General features: G+C 36.3%; 1 protein-coding gene across 3 annotated transcripts in view; it reads right to left on the minus strand.

Annotated features, from left to right (window-relative positions):
- Positions 1–11,107: 11,107 nt before the first annotated feature.
- The window catches only part of ESYT2 (extended synaptotagmin 2), a 110,624-nt gene continuing 105,494 nt past the window's right edge, over positions 11,108–16,237 (minus strand). For all 3 annotated transcript variants that reach the window (XM_058297623.1, XM_058297620.1, XM_058297622.1), the window contains 3 exons: positions 15,127–15,232; positions 14,205–14,254; positions 11,108–14,112 (listed from right to left, as the gene is read on the minus strand). In XM_058297623.1, coding sequence (XP_058153606.1) covers positions 14,067–14,112; positions 14,205–14,254; positions 15,127–15,232 — 202 coding nt within the window. In that variant the 3' untranslated portion in view covers positions 11,108–14,066. The remainder of the gene's footprint in view (positions 14,113–14,204; positions 14,255–15,126; positions 15,233–16,237) is intronic.

Genomic DNA, 16,237 nt, shown 5'->3' on the forward strand with positions numbered 1-16,237 from the left:
GAAATTTGGCTGATGTTTTCTCTTAAATGTTCCTCTGTCAGTTTCCTCTGAAATTTTAATTTGTTCCATTGACTGAACCCATCTCTTCCTGTTTTTTTTGTATGGCTTGTGATCTTTTGTTGATGTCTGTACATTTGATTGTTTTGATGTGCTAAGTCTGGAAGTTAATTTCTCCCTCTTGCCTAGGGTTTTAGTGTAGACTGGCTGTGTGTTAAGGTTATTCTTCAAATCTTGGTCCAGTTCATACTGAACCTTTAGAGCAGCCATGTTTAACAGTTTGGATTTTCTCAGGTCTTTCTGCACCTGCTTATTGCCCTGGGTATGCACAGTAACTTTTAAGATTACCTTATTATGTGTGATTGTTTCCTCCCTTGTGGCTATGATTTGATCAACTCCCCTCCTGTGCTCTGGGCTACCTTTTCTTTCATCTTTTAGCCCTGGGTCCAAACTTCCTTACAGTTCAGGTACCTCTTTTCATGTGGCTTTTTTTTTGTCTTAATAACTCCCACCAAGGCATCTGTGGATCCTGACCCAGAGAACCTGATGGGCAGTGTTCAAAAACACCTGGTTTTTGTTTGTTTAGGTGCACCTGCAATTAGAGACAGGCCTGGGAGTGTGCAGAGCTTGCCAACAGCTCTGCCACAGGTTACTCTGATTTCTGGAGGACTACTTTGTATGCAAATGCATGCTGACCACTAGGGCCTGCCTTAGTACTATGTGGCATTGGATCCCTGTGCCTTAATGTGCATAGGGCTCTAAGTCATTGCCATGGGTGGCACTGTGGTCAATGACTACAGCAGGAAGTATCCAGGGCAGAGTGCTGCAGCTCTATCTCTTTTTTCTTTTCTTTTTAAGATTTATTTATTTATTTTCCCCCTTCCCCTCCTCCTACCCTGCTGTTTTTACTATCTGTGTTGTTTTCTCTTCTCATTTTCTCTCTTCTAGGATTTACCAGGATTGGATCCTGGAGACCTCTGATAGGGAAAGAGGTTCCCTGTCAATTGTGCCACCTCAGTTCCTGGCTTCTGCTGTGCTTCATCTTGACTCTCCCCTTGTCTCTTTTTTGACGAGTCATCATCTTGCTGCATGACTCACTTGTGTGGGGCACTGGCTCACCACGCAGGCATCTGCGTGGGTACTCGTGCAGGCACTGGCTCACCATGCAGGCACTCATGTGGGCACTAGCTTGCCATGTGGGGCATGCTTTCTCTTCTTCTTTTTCACCAGGAGGCCCCAGGGATTGAACCCAGGTCCTCCCCATATGGTAGGTGGAAGTTCTATCACTTGAGCCACACCTACTTCCCAACCCCTGTGTCTCTTAAACCACCAGGGACTGATCATAAAGGAAGGGTCCAGACTGGCAGTTCTGTGCTGCTCTCTTACCTCTTTTTAACTTTTGTTGTTGTTTTTGGTTTTTCAATTTAGACTCAGCATTTGTGGAATCTTTCTCCAGTCTCCATCATACTCCAGAGTTCCAAGCAAGTTGAATCTTTTTTTTTTTTTTAAGGAGGTACTGGGGGCTGAATCAGGGACCTCTTACATGTGAAGCAGGTGCTCAACCACTGAGCTACACCTGCTTCCGAATCTGGTCTTTTATTGAACTGTCTCCAAAGGGAGACATTCCCAGGAATGTCTTATGCTGCTATCTTGATGATGTCACTTTCTCCAGAATTTTTTTTTCATTATCAGATGTTTCATTGCTAGTGTATAGAAATACAATTGGTTTTTGTTTACTGATTTTCTTTCCTGCAATCTTACTGAAGTCAATTATTAGTTCTAATAGGTTTTTTTGGGTATGGATTCCTTAGGTTTTTATATAATTAGATCTTGTCATCTTCAAATAGAGATAGGTTTAGCTCTTTCTTTCTAATCTGGATGCATTTTTCTTGCTTAATTACCCTGACAAAATCCACCAGTACAATATTGAATCAAAGTGCCAAAAGCAGGCATTCTTGTCTTGTTCCTGATCTTTAGAAGAAAATTATAATGTTAGTAGTAAGTTTTTGTAGATGTCCCTTATAAAGTGGAGGAAGTTTCCATCTTGTCCGTGTTTGAGTGCCCTTCCTTCCTTCCTTCCTTTTGAATCACAAAAGTGTTGGATTTTGTCAAATACTTTCTATGTGTTATTGAGATGGTCATGTGTTTTTGCTTTTTATTCTATCAATACAATCTATTATGTTGCTTGATTTTCCTATGTTGAATCAACCATGAATTCCTGGGATAAATCCAACGTGCTCACGTGGTATAATCCTTTTTAAATATGTTGCTGGATTCAATTTGTTAGTATTTTGTTGAGAATTTTTGCATATATATTCATAGGGATATTGGTCCATAGTTATATTTTCTTGTGGTATCTTTGGTTTTCCTATCAGGGCAATACTGGCCTCATAGAATGAATTAGGAAATAATCTTTCCTTTTATATTTTGGAAGTTCGTGAAGACTTGGTATAAATTCTTCTTTAAATTCTTGATAGAAGTCACAAGTGAAGTCATCTGGGCCTGGACTTTCTTTGCAGGAAATAGTTAAATTTCTACTTCTTGTTAAAAATGTATTCAGATTTTGTATTTCTTCTTGTCAGTTTTGGTAGTTTGTGTCTTTCTCGGAATTTGCTCATTTTATCTGGATTATCTAATTTGTTGACATACAGTTGCTCATAATATTTCCTTATAATCCTTTAACTTCTGTGTTTGGTAGTTTTGTTACTGATTGCTACTTTAATTCCACTGTGGGCAAAGAAAATAGTTCATATGATATCAATGCTTTTAAATTTATTAAGACTTATTTTGGAAGCCCAATATAGGTCTATCCTGGAGACTATTCCATGAGCACTTTAAAAAAATGTATATTCAGCTACTGTTGGGTGAAGTGTTCCATAGACATATGCTAGATCAGTTGGGGTTACAGTGTTGTTCAAGTCTTCTATTTTTTTGTTGATCTTCTGCCTAGTTATTCTGTCCATTATTGAAATGCAGTACTAATATCTACAATTATTATTATTTTGTCTATTTCTCCATTCAATTCTATCAGGTTTTGTTTCATGTTTTTTTTTTTTTTTTTTTTAAGGTGGTACCGTGGATTGAACCTGAGACCTTGTACGTGGGAAGCAGGTGCTCAATGACTGAGCTACATCTGCTCCCTGCTTCATGTATTTTGGGGCTCCTTTTTTTAAATGTATATTTATGTTCATAATTGCTATGCTTTCCCGATGGATTGATCCTTTCACCATTATAAAATGTCCTTTTTGAATCTAAACAATTTTTTCTTAAAGTCTATTTTTTGCTGATATTAATATAGCCACTTCAGCTTTTTTTTGGTTACTGTTTGCATATCTTTTTCCATCAGTTCACTTGTACCCTTTTTCTATCTTTGAATTTAAAGTGGGTTTCTCTTAGAAAGCATATAGTTGGATTATGTTTTTGTATTTATTCTGCCCATCTCTGCCTTTTATGTGTTTAATCCAATTATATTTAATATAATTACCAGTAGGGTAGGACTGTGTCTGCCATTTTTTCCTAATTGTTTTCTTTATGTCTTTTTTTTTTTTGCTCCTAATCCTCTATTACTGCCCTCCTTTTTGTTGGATATTTTCTAGTATAGAATTTTAATTTTGTTTTGTTTAATATCTTTTAAATTTTTCTTTGTATTTGCCCCAGAGACAAGGATTACTTGAAACAATCTATTTTGAATTAGTGCCATATTAATTTCAATAGTACACAAAAACTTTGCTCCAATATAGCTTTTTTCCCTTCCTCCTCCTATGGAGCTAGAATTGTCATACAAAGTACATCTTTAGACATTATAAGTCCACTGACACAGTTTTATAATTACTACTTTATGCATCTTTTAGATAAGATTAAAAAAGATTACAAAAATATTTGTAATGTCTTTTATATTTACTTTCACTTCCTGTTTGCACAGCCAGCAGTGAGAGATTAGGGTACTTCAAGGTCTTTTCTAGGCATGTGTACATGCATGTGCCTTTATAGACAACTAGGATTGTCAAGAGTTTTTCAATTCCCCCTCTACACTTCACATCATTTTTTTTTTTTTTTCGGTCAGCCTGTTGTTTCACCAACCGGTATCAATGCCTCAAGCAGCTGCAGTGATAAATAATTGGCACTGATTTTTAAAAAAAATTTATTTATCCCCACCCCTCATTGTTTGCACTTGTGTCTGTTCATCTTCCTTGTTTCTTTAGGAGGCACTGGGAACCAAACCCAGGGCCTCCGATGTAGGAGGGAGGCACCTAATTGCTTGAGCCACCTCTGCTTCCTGATTTGCTGTGCCATTCATGTTTTTCTCCTTTTTTTTTTTTTTAAAGATTTATTTATTTATTTAATTTCCCCCCCTCCCCTGGTTGTCTGTTCTTGGTGTCTATTTGCTGCGTCTTGTTTCTTTGTCCGCTTCCGTTGTTGTCAGTGGCGCAGGAAGTGTGGGCGGCGCCATTTCTGGGCAGGCTGCACTTTCTTTTCACGCTGGGCGGCTTTCCTCATGGGCGCACTCCTTGCGCGTGGGGCTTCCCCACGCGGGGGACACCCTTGCGTGGCACGACACTCCTTGCGCGCATCAGCACTGCGCCTGGCCAGCTCCACACGGGTCAAGGAGGCCCGGGGTTTGAACCGCGGACCTCCCATATGGTAGACGGACGCCCTAACCACTGGGCCAAAGTCCGTTTCCCTGTTTTTCTCCTTTTCTCATCGCATCATCTCGTTGCATCAGTTTACCATGCCTACCCATTGTACCAGCTCACTGTCTTCTTTAGGAGGCACTGGGAACCAAACCAGAGACCTCCTGTGTGGTAGGTGGGAGCCCAACTGCTTGAGTCACATCTGCTTACCCACTGATTCGTTTTTGACAAGCAGTCTGGAAATAGGACTTTCCTCACTATCTTCCAAATTGGGTCAATTAAAAATAATCCCTGTGAATGGGGATTTTCCAGGGATCTGCCAGACAGATAAAATAGTGACAATTTTCTGGGTATAGGACCCTGGAGCCCTAAACCCTCCTGCCCCTCCAGTGGCTGATAGACTGCTCATTTACACTGTTACTGTGGTTCTAAAGTTGCTAGTTTTCAAGGCTAATATGAAACTGGGGAAAAGAGGAAGGGAATAGGGAAAATTAAGATGCACAAAGCTTGCTGTTCTTACTGAGATTAAGTCATTTTTCTTGAATAAATGTTCCCCGAATTTTTTTCTTTGGTTATTTCCAGAGTTATAAAAAAGTTGATTTTGACAATTTTTGTCTTATTGCTTTTATGAAGGAGTGTATTTTTGGAGGTCCTTATTCTACCATTCTGTGTGTTTCTTACATTATGTTTTTAATATGCTTCTGGATTCTTCTTGCAAATTTGTGATCATTTAGAATATGTGCATTGGTATACAAGAGATATTTCTGTGGTTTTCTTTTTTGTATATAATTACATTTTTGTACATTATATTAAGCTTTAATACACCATTCTGGGTTCATTTTCTTTCTTTTCCTGTTTCAGTCCTTCAAAAGGGCATAGATCAAATTTGTTCTTCTCATTTGCACCCCTCCCTTTGCCAAATGCTCCCTAAAATGCTGACCTTTGCAATTAGAGCTATAGGAGGAAAGGTAGGCTTGTGCTGAATCTATGTACTAAAGCTGTGTGGGCCTACTCAGGGAACCCAAGTATGCATGCATATATGTATTTGAATATATTATATACTAGTTAAGAATGTAAATAGAGCTCAACTAAAGCTAGCCTAAGCAAAAAAGGGGCAATATATAAAGATGCCTGTGTTTTAATAAAACACCCAAGAATAGGAATACAGAGGAGTTTAGGAAGGGAATCTGAAAACCATCAGGAAGTGAGGACATTTTCTCAGTTCGGCTGTTCCCTGTTTATATGTTTTGTTTTGTTTTTCCTCTTCTCACAGCTTTTTCTTTCTCCATTCACATAGCAAAGCATGGCTCCTGAGCTTACAAATCATATAGCTACATCTGGAAACCTCTACATCCGAATTCTAGAAAATAGAAAAACAAGGGCCCAACATGGTTCAAATATCTCTTCTGTCCCCACCTATAGTTAAATTGATAGGGGCCAATTGTTGGGGAAGTCACAAACACATGTTCAGCTGTCACCTCCCAGACCTTTAGCCTACCTCTCCCCCATCCTGCTTTTCCATTATATGAATATATTTCAGTCTGTTTCCATTCTGTAGTCCTAGGGATATATTAGGGCTAATGAAAAGGCCCAGCCTGAGCAGTTGGTCTCCCCAGGTGACCAGCTATGATGGGATCTTTCCTCCTTCTCTTTTGGACCCTTTGTGTTATATAAGTAATAAAGTCATTATCTGTTGAGTTTCTGTTGTACCTGAATGAACTGTGTAGGAACTAGCTCACACCAATTTCTTCCCTGCCGGAGGAAGGGGTGATGTCTAAACAAGAATTCTGGAGAAGGGAGACAAACATACTAACAAAGACACTACCTCTTTTGAAGAAGATGCCTCTATATATGCATATCTGAAATGGGATAATAATGTATTTTTTTGTACCTGCATTTTTCATTTAATACATTGTATATATTTTACCTATCATTATAGAATTCAATTCTATGATATGTTTGAAGTATATTTGGTGGCTTCCAAATTTTTTTCCTTGTAAATAAGGCCCTGATAAACATTTTGCAGATGAATACATAAAGGAGTCACGATAGGGAAGGAGTCACGGTTGGGAAGTGGATTTGGCCCAATGTATAGGGCGTCCGTCTACCACACGGGAGGTCTGTGATTCAAAACCCGGGCCTCCTTGACCCGTATGCAGCTGGCCCATGCGCAGTGCTGATGCGCGCAAGGAGTGCCAAGCCACCCAGTGGTGTCCCCTGCGTAAGGGAGCCCCACGAGCAAGGAATGCGCCCCGTAAGGAGAGCCGCCCAGCGTGAAAGAAAGTGCAGCCTGCCCAGGAATGGCACCACACACACGGAGGCCTGACACAACAAGATGATGCAACAAAAAGAAACACAGATTCCCGGTGCCGCTGATAAGGATAGAATCAGTCACAGGAGAACACGCAGCGAATGGATGCAGAGCAGACAACTGGGGTGGGGTGTGGAAATGGGAGAGAAATTAAAAAAAAAAAAAAGAAGTCATGGTTATTTCTGTAGGACAAATCTTACAGTGGGTTTTCTGGGAAAAGTCAAAGAATCTTAAGGTTTTTGATACTGAAGTGGAAAACAGGGAAGCAGATGTGGCTCAAGTGATAGGGCTTCCGCCTGCCATATGGGAGGACCTGGGTTCAATCCCTGGGGCCTCCTGATGAAAAAGAAGAAGAGAAAAGTGTGCCTGTGTGGTGAGCCAGTGCCCCCACAAGTGAGTCACGCAACAAGATGATGACGCAACAAAAGGGAGATGAAGGGGAGAGTCAAGGTGAAGCACAGCAGAAACTGGGAACTGAGGTGGTGCAGCTAAAAGGGAACCTCTCTCCACAGCAGAGGTCCCTAGGAGTGAATCCTGGTGAATCCTAGAGGAGAAAAATGCAAAGTGAAGACCAAAAGAGAAATAGACACAGAAGATCCCACAGCGAATGGATACAGACAGCAAAAATAGCAAGGTGGCAGAGGAGCAGGGTGAAATCAATCAATCTTTTTAAAAAGAGAAAGTAGGAAACACTTTGCAAAGCTGGGTATAAAAATATTTGCTATGTTCAAAAAGGAAAACCGTTATTGTGATATTTTAATTTGCATTTCTGTGATTCCTCATGACCTAAACATGGCTGGGTATTTGTATTTCCTCTTTGTTCTTTTTCCTATTGAGGATTTCATAATTCTTCTTATTGGTTTATAAGAGCTTTTTTATAATGTTTTAATTCCATGAAACTTTTCTTTTACAATTTCTTCCTTGGATGTCATTCTTAAGAGATTAAATTTAGAGACTAATTTTATTTTGTAATGGTTTTATTTCACTATTTAAATATATACTCTTCCTAGAATTTATCATGGAAAGAAATCTAACTTTGCATTTATTTTAATACAGTCTATTAAACTATCTATCCTTCACTGCTACTTTAGGGTATGTTGATTTGTTCTACTGTTTTAACTTTTTATTCTTGTGTCATACTTTTTTAATATTTGTTACTTTGTTTTATCAAGCTGCTCTCCTCCCTTTTTTTCCTTTTCAGGCATATTTTGTGTGTAGTTTTCCAAATTATGTCAAGTAACAACAACAAAATTTCCCTAAAATAATGAGCAGACTTCCTGGTCCCTTCGCCCACTTCAGTGTCTCAATTGTTTCTCAGATCATTATGCTGTTGGCTTGTATCAGTAGTAACTAAGGAGTAGAACCTTTCTCTCTTTAGTTTTTACTAATATTGCCAGTAGGTGTCTATCTTCCTTTGAATGACAACTTGTTAAAACAAATGAATGCTATTTAAGATGGATCAAACTTTATACATCAATTATTCAACATGTAATTGTCCACCAACTATGTGCTAGGAAGAGTAATAAACTATGGGGAAAAGATTAAAATAGCATTCACATAATCACTGCCTTTGTTTATGGTCCAGGTAGAAACAGTTTTACATAAGACTAAATTACAATTAAGTATCATAAATTAAAAAAATATCTTGGAGCTGAGGAGTTTATAATAGGGAGATTAAATCTAGATGGGGAAAGTGCTGGTAAAAAGTACTTGAGGAAATCACCTTTAAGCTGAAAAGTGAAGGGAAATTGCTATCTTTTTAATATATATCATACTAAACAGTATGTTGATTTTTTTCAGATAGTATTATGTTCCTTGGTAAATTTTAAAATTTTCCTAAAAAATTCCCGTATTTCTTACTGGCCTCAGGTATTTTATTTTCATACAATTGTGGGAAGGCAGTAGAGCAGAGTCACTAAGAGTACAAGCTCTTAGTCTGGCAGCTATGTAACTGTAGACATTATTTATGACATTTAAGACATGGAGATTTGCAAATTTTTATGGCTGGTGGTTATTAATTACATGTTAAATCCAAAGATTATTTTCTTGGGCTTTTCAGGTAGGCAATTCTGTCTCTGAAAATGACTTTCTCTCCTGGTACAAAATTTATAACTTTTCTTTTTCTTTCATATTACATTGTATTTCTAGGTTTCCAGCTCAGGCACCTAGACAGACAGGGAAGATATTCAAGTGGAGAGAGATGATAAGAATATAGTTGGATAAACTGGTCTGGAGCTCAGGAGGAATGTCTGTATTGGAGATGTAAATTTGGAAACCATACATAGCATATCAATGGCCTTAAGAAGAATGTGGAGGCGTCTTTGGGACTTGGAGCTGCCCTGGAAGGTGCTTCAGGGGCAATCACCGGACATTGTAAATCCTCACAGGGCCCAATAGATGGAATGGGGGAGAGTATGGGTCATGATGTGGACCATTGACCATGAGGTGCAGAGGTGCCCAAAGATGTACTTACCAAATGCAATGGATGTGTCATGATGATGGGAATGAGTGTTGCTGGGGGGGGAGTGGTGGGGTGGGGGTGGTGGGGTTGAATGGGACCTCACATATTTTTTTTAATGTAATATTTTTACAAAATCAATAAAAAAAAAAAAAGAAGAATGTAAACATTTTTTAAAATGGGAAATTTTGGTTTTTGATATGTTACAATTAAAAAAACACCAAAAAACCATAGAACTGCACAAAGAGTGAACCTCAATGTAAACTATGGACTATATTTTTAAGTATAAGAATACTGCTTCATCAATTGTAACAAAGGTACTACACTAATGTAAAATGTCAATAGTAAGGAAAACTGTGTATGGGAGAGGAGAAGAGCAGATATAAGAATCTCTGCTTTTTGCATGATTTTGCTGTTTAAAAATATACATTATTTAGGATTTGATTTTGGGAAGGCAGAATGTCGAAAGTTGTCAGAAAAGAAACAAAATCATAGCCTTTGAGGTCCAAATCAAATAACTATCACCTCTATGAAGCCTCCCTTCATTTATCTTTCACAAGAGCTTCTACCTCTATAATAATGATACGGCAGGTAAAAAAAAATAATTAAAAAAAAAAGGGAGGGGGGACTAATACCAAATCTGGTCTTATTCTATTATTTCATGTCCAGTTTGAGAAGACCATGAAAAGCCTTGAGAAATGGCTAGCAAAGCAGGAAGGAAGTGGATTTGGCTGAGGTGACTGGGCTCCCGCCTACCACATGGGAGGTCACTGGTTTGGATCCTGGTGCCTCCTAAAGAAGACAGAGAGCTGTCTTGATGGGCAGGCATGGCAAGCTGATACAACAAAAGACACAAAAAGAAAAAACATAATGAGAGACACACAAAGCATGGAGCAGAGGTTCCCAGTACCCCCTAAAGACAGTGAACTGATGCAACGAGCAGATGTGGCGAGCTGACACAAAAAGATAATGCAACAAGAGATGCAGGAAGGAAGAACAGACTGAAAGACACAACAAAGCAGGGAGTGGAGGTGGCTCAAGTGATTACGCACCTCCTTCCCACATCAGGGGTCCTGGGTTTGGCTCCCGGTATCTCCTAAAGAAACAAGGAAGGCGAACAGACACAGTAAGTGCAAAACAAGAAGGGGGTGGGGAGAAATAAATAAATCTTAAAAAAATAAAAAGCTATATTAAAAAAAAAAGCAGTCAGAAACCCAGAAAGCAAGGTGTTAGAGAGGCCAAGGAAAGATAGCATTTGAGCAATGAGAAAGGATATAATAAAAGGTGTTAAGAGCTGAGGTGATGAGAAAGACTACAATGTATCCACTTACAGTCAATTCAAATCATCAGTAGTTAATTTAGGAAGTAATGAACACTTCTAGTGTTTCTCCCTCTATTTGTTCATTCAGATAGTCTCAGTTTCATTACTTTTCAGTGCTCTCGTTAGAAAGTACATTTAAAGACTACTTTTTCTACTTGGGATTATCCTTCACTAGAGATATTTTCAAATCCTAGAGTTTAAGCTAGGCAGAGGAAAGTCAAATTAAGATGAGAATAAAATGAGCAATATCAAATGACATGATGTAATTCCTTTGAAAATGAAATAATTTATAAATAGCAAATACAACTAATACTCTATACTGACTTTCTAAGTTATATGGTCCAACACTATAACTTTCATTTCAAAAGACAAGGGAAAAACAATTCACAGATGATCTAACATAAAAATTTTATTGAATAAATACATGCACTGTCATGTGAAATCAGTTGATCAAAAGGACAGCCCATAATAAAAAATAAAAAAAATCCCTCTGCTGTTTTCTATTTGCAGTGGGTAGATACAACTAGAATTGAAATTAAAATAACAACCATAGTATAAATGCAAAGCTGTATACACTGATTTACATTTGGCTTACATTTTTGCAAAAGAAGGGCTGGCTTTCTTGATGAAAATTTGTAAAAGGAATTCCCACAGCATAGAATTATAAATTGGTGTTAAATACAGCTTCAAGGCTCTTTTGTTTTAATATGAAATTTGAAAACAACACCTTCTGTACTTCCATAATATAAGGCACAGGATAAGAAATCCACATTGTACATGCTAACCAAAACTTTACTTCAAAATTCATTGAGATTCTTTGTCCTTCCACTGGTTTGGCTCAAAAGGTGGAAAGTTAAAGTTCCCTTTTCAGAGATAAACCAATTACTAAAAACTACAAATTAACATTGGAGGACAACTCAGAGTTCATCATCAGGATCTCGAGAGTGGTAATAGTCTGGCCTTGATGGTAATTCTTTAACCTTTCCGCCTATAAACAAAAGCTTCCCTTTTAACTCTCATCTTGCCACAAAAAACACAATTTGGGAGGTGCTTTAGTGTCCTTAAAATCATTGCTTTTTTCCCTTCTTTATTTCCTTTGAAAGGGAATGGAGGCAGCTATTGAAGGCTTCATAACCTGCAGGTGAGGACTTTGTATTGGAATTCATTGTGATAGCACTCTCTTAATGTGAATGACAGAAACTAAACTGTAGCTTGTGGCATTCTGTGCAAACTGGTTTCCTTTGTATTTTGTACCTTTAATTTCATCTATTCTGCCTAATTGCTTAAGTAAAGCATTCCATTAAGTAAAATATTGAATAGATTAAACACATGATTGAAAAACCCAAATGTTTAGGATGTTGGTAAACTTACTGGTATGCTAAAATAGAAATGACTTTTTCTCTTTTAATAGATTATGCTAGAAGCCCTTCAACAGATGATTAAAAAAAAAACCTCCAATAAATCTAATACCACAGGTAGGCAACTAGATTTAATAAGTTATTATCTATCTTTCTCATGCTACTAAAATATTGTAGTTAAGTGTTTTGTGTGTTCATATGTTCATATGTGTGCATCAACATATACATAAACTTCCTATCAGAATAATAAATCCTACACATTAACAATGGAAATGGTTTATAATGAAGCTTTACATAGAAGCTCCATTAAATAGGAAAAGAGTGAGATTAAACTGTTCATGATTTCATGATATGTGTTTTGATGGTATCAACTCCAATATAAATAAACCCATGAATCAAAGTATAAATTATAAATGAAAACCAAAAAAAATCCACTAGAAGACAGGAGTGTGTAGAAATAACAATCAGAATCCATCATAGGCACTTTGGTATGTTTGGTCATGTTAGCTATCTAAAAGCTGTATAGTTTCATGAAACGAATTAAGGTAAAATACCCAATTTCAATTAAAAGCTAAGTTTTAAAATGTTCTTATGGCTAAGGAAGCCATTTTCATCACAAAGCTTAAAATATATATTGAAAAATCCTTCTGCATATGTTCATAATTTACAGGCATGCACAGCTTATGAGGCTGCTCTATAGGTTCACCTCACAAGTTTTTTGGGACTCAAGTGTGTAAAAACATGCTTTAATAACCTAAAAAGGAAAAAAATGACAAAACAAAAACTGTATAACAATATTCCATTATTAAGGTCAGTCATGGCAAAAAGTGAGGATACCCAGGAACTTGTTATTTACAACCAGCAGGTGCTTATGTTGGCAGCTGTGTTGAACCCTTTGGTCCTGGTGGAAGCCTACGCATATGAGCAGAGTGGAAGTGTTCCAGTTCAGTTTATTATATTGAACTTGGTTCTTTTAATATTAACAAAAGGATTAAAAATCTATCCATTTTTAATTCAATATTCAAATAACCTATCCCAATCTTATCTTGTAAACTTTATAGTAACAATATGTGCCTTTCTTTCTTTACAGGTTGAAAAAACACTTAAAATTAATAAAGCTCATGACTATTTTATAATAGTCTAATTGCTAGCACTGAAAGTCTGTTCTGTGTTATATTTTAAGAAAAGTATAATTTGTATATCTCTGTGCTATTTTGTGAATAAGTTACAAGCAATTAAGAATAAATTTAAAACATTTAATTTCTATGTAAGAAATTTCAGATGAGCACACTATGATTTATGAACCATGACAATTCTCTTAATATTTTATATTTGTCACTCAGTTTCATTTTCCTTATAAGCCTTTCAACTGATATCTCAATAATACATTTTTATTTGTGAAAATGTTAATATTTTTAATACTTTCATCAGTCATAATTGGCAAGAAAAATACTAATAATCTTTCAGTTTTTCTTTAAAAAAAAAAAAACCACCACAAAATAGTTCACTGAAAACTTTTTGCTGCAAAGACAAAAATTATCATTTGTCATAATATTTTAGAAGAAAATATATTTCCTTGATCCATTTTCTTCTGAATTCAAACCAGCATGTAGCAATTATAAAAAATAGTCTATTTACATGGCATAGTGTACCTCAGTGATATACAAAACAAGGCAATAATAAAGCATATAATATACCCATTTTATAGTAGACAGAACTTATATATGGTTTCATGTAACATAACTATGACTCTATTGTACACTGTAATAATTGATAAAATTCTAGAGGAAATAAACATATAAAAGCTCACAATAATATTGGCCATATTTGCTTAAAATGTCAACAGATGTTCTATAAAACGATTAAAGTATGTAATAACTAAATAGATGAAATTATAAAAATAATATCGGTATATCTGTGAGAGTGAAGCATTCAAAGTACACAAAGATGGGATAAATATAAGGAAAAATTCTTCATATCCAAGAATGGTCTATGTTACCATATGCAGTTTTGTACCATCTTCAGTTAGATCATACCTGAGAAGACACATGGAGACGACAGGTATAGTGTTAATTTTGGAAAATGTACTATTAAATAAATACATTTTTTTTTTGTTAGGTACACTCACCACTGGGTCCAGCCTTTTGCAAGTTCTTCAGATGCCAGAGCAACTAATACCTGGTATTAAAAGAAAAAGAAAAAAAGATTCAGCAGTTAGTTAAGGTATGCCGAAGTAATTCCTTTTAGATCTTTCATTTTTTCCAAGGTCTCTAATCTTCTTTTGTCTTAATCTTAGCAATAATGAAACTCTCCTTTAATTTTAAGCCCTCAAGCTTTCAAAATCTCTTCTACCCTTATGACTTACCTATGAACTATACAGCTATATCCAAGAGATCTTTCCTGTATCCAGTAGTCTTAAAATTAAGTTATTATGAATTATCAGTGGAGACAATTTACAGAGATGTTGACTAATATGCATTAATGGCAGCACTGCTAATTTTGGATTATCTGTACTTGTGTTGCTATTGACAAAAATGATTAAAAAATAATTCAAAACACTTCTTCCTTAACAACCTTCATATACATCATTCAAAAATGTATTGTCTTATGCAAAATTTAAATATTAATTTGGATGAACTAGAAGGAAATTCAGAGAAACGAAGCCAGTGATGTTAGGAAAAGGAAATGCTTATTTAGTGAATGAGATGGAATTGTAACAGAATATTTTCCTTCGTGTTTTTCTTCAATGTTATATTTGGAAAAAAAATTAAAAACTTAAAATCAATCTTTTTTTCAACTAGAAATTCATAGCATTACTATAAGTAATAAGCCAATAATATGACTGTGTGAAAAGAATAAAAATAATAAACTTCTTTAAAATGTACTGATGCTTAGCTAATATACAGTCTGTCACTGTCTACTATTTTATACAAAAGAATCATAAAGTAAACTCACTTCTTTCAATTTACATAAGTGTGATATAAGTAACTCTGCACTTTTGATAGGTGCAGGGTTTAATTTGAACCAAACAAGGATTTTTTAAAACTTACTTTGCCAAGAAGTCCTTTGTCTTTGGATAAGAAACCACCACTGTTCTTTACTGCTACATCTAATGTTCTCCTTTGCACTTCTGGTAATGAAACACTAAAATCAAAGCTGAAATGAGGGAAAAGACCACTTTACTTAAATTTGTCTGTAATTTTGCTTTATTTTATCAATATAACCCATATTAAAAATGACATTTCTGCTTATGAGACCATTCCAAATGTTATGTTAGCATCTTCTGGTAGGTATTTTGATCTGGAATTTCATGAAGACTCTGAAAGATTTTTTCATTATTTCCCAAATATAAGAGAAGTCTATGGCATACTATGTTAAAAGTCCTACTGCTCATGACTCAGTTGCGTATGTGTGTATAATATCCACTAGTCAACATGTCTACGTAGTTAAAATAATGGGACCATGGATGCAATGTATCACAAAAATACTGAATACCAAGCACATTTACTGGCTCAGGCTTTTAAAATTACCCTTATTTAGAATTTAGGCCCTATTCCTATTAACAGCCAATAAAAACAATTATTAATGCGATGGCCTCACAGAAGGTATAAGGCCCCCAAAGTACTTCATGGGTTTAAGTTAGATGTTGCAAATGAAAATGCCTAGTAGGTAACAAATAAGTGAAGTTGGCTTGGTTTGTACCAGAGTAAGTAGTGGGAATTCTGGCAAACCAGAGGATGTTTGCTCTAGATAAAGGGGAAACTACTACTGAGCTCCAGTCAACTAAGGTCATTCCGGAATGCAAGGAGAATAATGCCAGACCTTCCCATGTAGCAACAGTAGATAGAAACCCAAATTTGCACGTGATGTCTCCAAATTTTTTAATGCTACAGATAATAATTAAGAATATGTTGTGGACTCACCTAGGACAACTAACAAGGAGATAAGGATGGACAAACACTGCACTAAGGAACCGAGAGAGTCTACAACTGCAAGCAAAAGAGTCCCATCCATCATTCATATGGGATTGAAGCCCCCTCTCAATTAGAGGTAGAGTGGGCACACCATCCCAAAATCCTCAGGACTGGGGAATAAAATATGGACTAGAGTGGACTTACTGTATTCTACTACAGACTTATTGTGATTCTAGCAATGGAAAAA

This window comes from Dasypus novemcinctus, chromosome 5 (assembly GCF_030445035.2).
Source record: "Dasypus novemcinctus isolate mDasNov1 chromosome 5, mDasNov1.1.hap2, whole genome shotgun sequence".
In the NCBI taxonomy this organism is placed as follows: domain Eukaryota; kingdom Metazoa; phylum Chordata; class Mammalia; order Cingulata; family Dasypodidae; genus Dasypus; species Dasypus novemcinctus.